General features: G+C 40.4%; 1 protein-coding gene across 1 annotated transcript; it reads right to left on the minus strand.

Annotated features, from left to right (window-relative positions):
* Positions 1-245: 245 nt before the first annotated feature.
* LOC144889809 (uncharacterized) lies at positions 246-3136 on the minus strand. Its single transcript, XM_078771008.1, has 5 exons — positions 2632-3136; positions 2341-2421; positions 1802-1942; positions 1551-1619; positions 246-891 (listed from the first exon to the last, which is right to left on the minus strand). Exons 1-5 carry the CDS (start codon positions 2791-2793, stop codon positions 808-810), a joined length of 537 nt encoding a protein of 178 aa, XP_078627134.1. The 5' UTR covers positions 2794-3136; the 3' UTR covers positions 246-807.
* Positions 3137-3598: the final 462 nt, after the last annotated feature.

Here is a 3598-nt window from a genome sequence, read left to right on the forward strand (position 1 = left end):
TCCTTTATTTCTCCATATTTCTCCATATCACCTCCTTTATTTTTCCATATATCCATATATTTTGAGAGAAACTGAACACATGAACCGCTCAAAGCAGTCAATACACCGTCGATATCTGCGTTCAAGGTGAGTTCCACCGACTGCGCATGTGCAGCACCTGTCGTGATAATGAATCTGCATAATCGTTTTCGCCATAGTAAATCTACCAACTGCAAGATGTTTCAATACAAATCAATCCACTGGTTTGTGATTCATAAAATTTATTCATTCGGTAAAAAAATAATTCAGTTCAACATTCATTCTTCAGGTATCATATAAAAAACAATTATTGTTTCCATTGTAGGGTATAAATTAAGGGAAATAAATTATTAATAAATTATCACCACAAACAAATATTACGTTTATAAATATAATTTAAATTAATTAATTTGCCATTAAAAAAATACCTTTTTGTAAAGCCGAGTACGCGGTCTTTGGTTCACATTGTTTTAGTGAATTCAAATAAATACAGAAGCACAGTAATAAATAAACGATTAGGTGTGCTGAGGTATGACGAGTGTTTTCCTTACATTTGATAAACATTATGATTTTAACATCATATTGTGTCAAAAATGTTTTCTCACGTTGTACCAAGTACGTGATTTATTTACATAAACCTTTGTTTTATCATCACCTTATGAACTATAAAACTGAATTGTAAACAGACAAGTAGTCACTTCACTTAAACACATAACGTTCAACATGTCCCTTTCCTCGATGATTATTTATTTATTTATTTGTATATGATCTTCCTCGTCATCTTCTTCATCAATGTTTTGCAGGACACAGTCTATCCAACATCCTCAGGCCATTCGCAGCAGAGCAAATTTCAAGTTTAACCTGATTTTGCACCTGTACACAACATAAGGGAAGAAGAAGCAAATAAATAACAGTAAATTAAACATTTCACCAAAACAAATGTTTCATTCATCTGTTAGACATAAATAATCTCAGCCCATTTCATAACATACATTCTCTATCACGATTTTCTTATTTGCTTGTACGCAGCACAAGGCTGCGGGGTAGCATCATTGGCTAACGGTGCAACCATGCCATTATTATAATGCCCTCTGCAGGTTAGGGCAATAATTTGTTGATTGTGCCGGCGATAGCTCGCCTACTCTTCAGGAAGATACCTTGAGATGTTTAACATGCACCAACTAATGTCAGCAGACGGGTCACCCAGTTTAATGTCTATCAGAGGGACGGCACACACATGGATGAACCACACTGCCTGTGAAACACCAGGTTGACAGTTTATAGCTGGGTCGAGATTTGAACCCAGGCTAGACAGCTTATCGGCGAGTGTGTGCATCTCTAGGCCATTCTGTCAACCCTCCATCCTGATGCTGCAACTTGTGTTCAGATTAAATGTCCTATTGAACTTAAAGTAATGATGTTTTCTACAAACAGCCGATCAGACAAGTGCTGTGTACTGCTTTAGGAATTTGTGTCCCTCACGGTGTCCACGTGCTTGTGTCAGTCCTTCTGTGAACAATAACTGAACTTACCCCTTCCTTGCATTCCGCCAAGCGCCTCAAAACTTTATAGGTCTTTCTCTTGTGTGGCTCTGTCTTTACCTGCAAGAGATTAACAAACCTTCAATCATTCAACAAACCACAACCAACTTAAAAACCTCTTCACAACTGTATTTAAAAAAGGGACATACCGTAATTCAATTTGCAGACATTTGAGCATAAGACGACTGCAACAACAAACTTTTAAAAAACACAAAAAAGGGAAAGGCAACCACATTACTTACACAGTTGTTTTCAGACACGTGGGCCATTGTATCGAGCAATAATTTTTTCTTAAGGTCGTGAGGGCTTTGCTTGTGCAATTGCTCCATGAAGGGAATGTACATGTCCGCAACCGATTTCTCCATTAGGCAGTTATCCATCCTCTGTGTGGCAAAGAGCAGATGTAATTACTTTGATTCACAATTTGTTGTGAAATACGATTTGACTTGTACATGTATATATATATTCCCCTTAAAAGGAATCTCGACTTCGTCTTCGGTTTGACTTGACAAGAGTTTGCACTGCTGACCTCCCAGACTTATATCATCGGTCACTCTTAACCACTACGCTACAAAGCCTGGTCAGGTTAACAACATACTTTGATATAATTGTGGATCAAGTGCCATGAAGCCAGGCTAGAGATCAATGTTTAAAAAAAGAAAGAAAAACATAGTGCAATACAGTGCTGGATTGTTCAGTTGATGCTTAAAATTGTTGCAAAACATGGAGGGAAACCATTGAACGATGACCAATTGTTGTAATTAATGTAAGGACAACTTACCATCTTTGAGAGCTGCCAGGTCCTGGGCAAAATTGTTTTGATTTGATCATGATCAACCGACTGGCACAGGTGTTTCGACACCTGCAATGGCAATTACGCATCGGTCAGAACTTTGAAAATTGCAATCACACACTACATAATGTAAGCGTCACATTCCGAAAAGAAAGGAGACATTGTCAGCACAATTCGTCCACATGCAGTGCAAAGTAGAGTATGTGATCACATTAGCCTAGAAAAGTAATTTCAGAATGGTTTCTCCTGTGAAGACCCGCCAGTAAACTATGTACTTACTTCGCTAGAAATCCTTTCGAGATCATCCTTCATCCATGGGAGCGCCTCGCATAGTCCCGAGGACACTGCTCGAGAAGCCCGGACTGCGCCGGCACCCTGAAGTATTAGGTAGGAGACCATCAGTTGGATCACTGGAGAAAGCTTATGGAAGTGGACGAACATTTTGAATATAAGGCAGTTGAGGATGGGATGAGCAGTTTGAGTCGCACACAACAGGAAGGTCGGCGAGCGATTGTTGGTCTGGCCATGGTGGACTCCAGAATATATACGGTGTGTACAAAGGATTCCCTGGAAAATCCACCATTAGAAACAGTTCGAAAGTGGAGATTTTGAATCAGGAAAGAAAGCTGACGTAATGAATACAACAGCTCAGCTTCGGTTTCCATTGGAGGAATGGGGAGGGGGAAAGGATCGGTACTTTGAATGTCTACCCCGTCGGAAAGTGCCGCCGTGGCCCTCCTGGAGGTTTCCTCGACGTTTATCAACTTGCGATCAACATGCTGTCACATACCCTCCCTTCCTCTTTCGAGAGGCGTCGCAAGCGCTCCGCCTCCGCTGGCAGGACGTTTAGTAGAAAATGCCACCTAAGGAGGAAGTGATACAGGTGAAACCTCACCTTTCGGGTTCGGCAAATCAACTTTGCTCGCTTTGTTCTTGTGATGCTGTTTTGGAATTCACTCTGTTGTCATTGCGACAATTTCATCACCAGAATGAAATATGCCAGGTCGAAAGCTGGTATTCTGATAAATTGACTGGAAAATCAGGTTAAGTGCAAGGTGAAACGAGACCTATTTCAGGGGAGAAACCTAATTTTCGGATTCGCACTCACTCGCCTCTGATATTCTTGGAGGTTCATTGACACCAAATTACAAACTGCTTGTTATTTTCGAGCATAGTTGTTGTCTCGGCAGCAGTTTCTGCACTATAAAGAAATTGGCCAGGTAGTTTGCATGTTTCAGGTAAAGCG

Source organism: Myxine glutinosa, chromosome 1 (assembly GCF_964187855.1).
Source record: "Myxine glutinosa chromosome 1, kmMyxGlut1.1, whole genome shotgun sequence".
Classification (NCBI taxonomy): Eukaryota; Metazoa; Chordata; class Myxini; order Myxiniformes; family Myxinidae; genus Myxine; species Myxine glutinosa.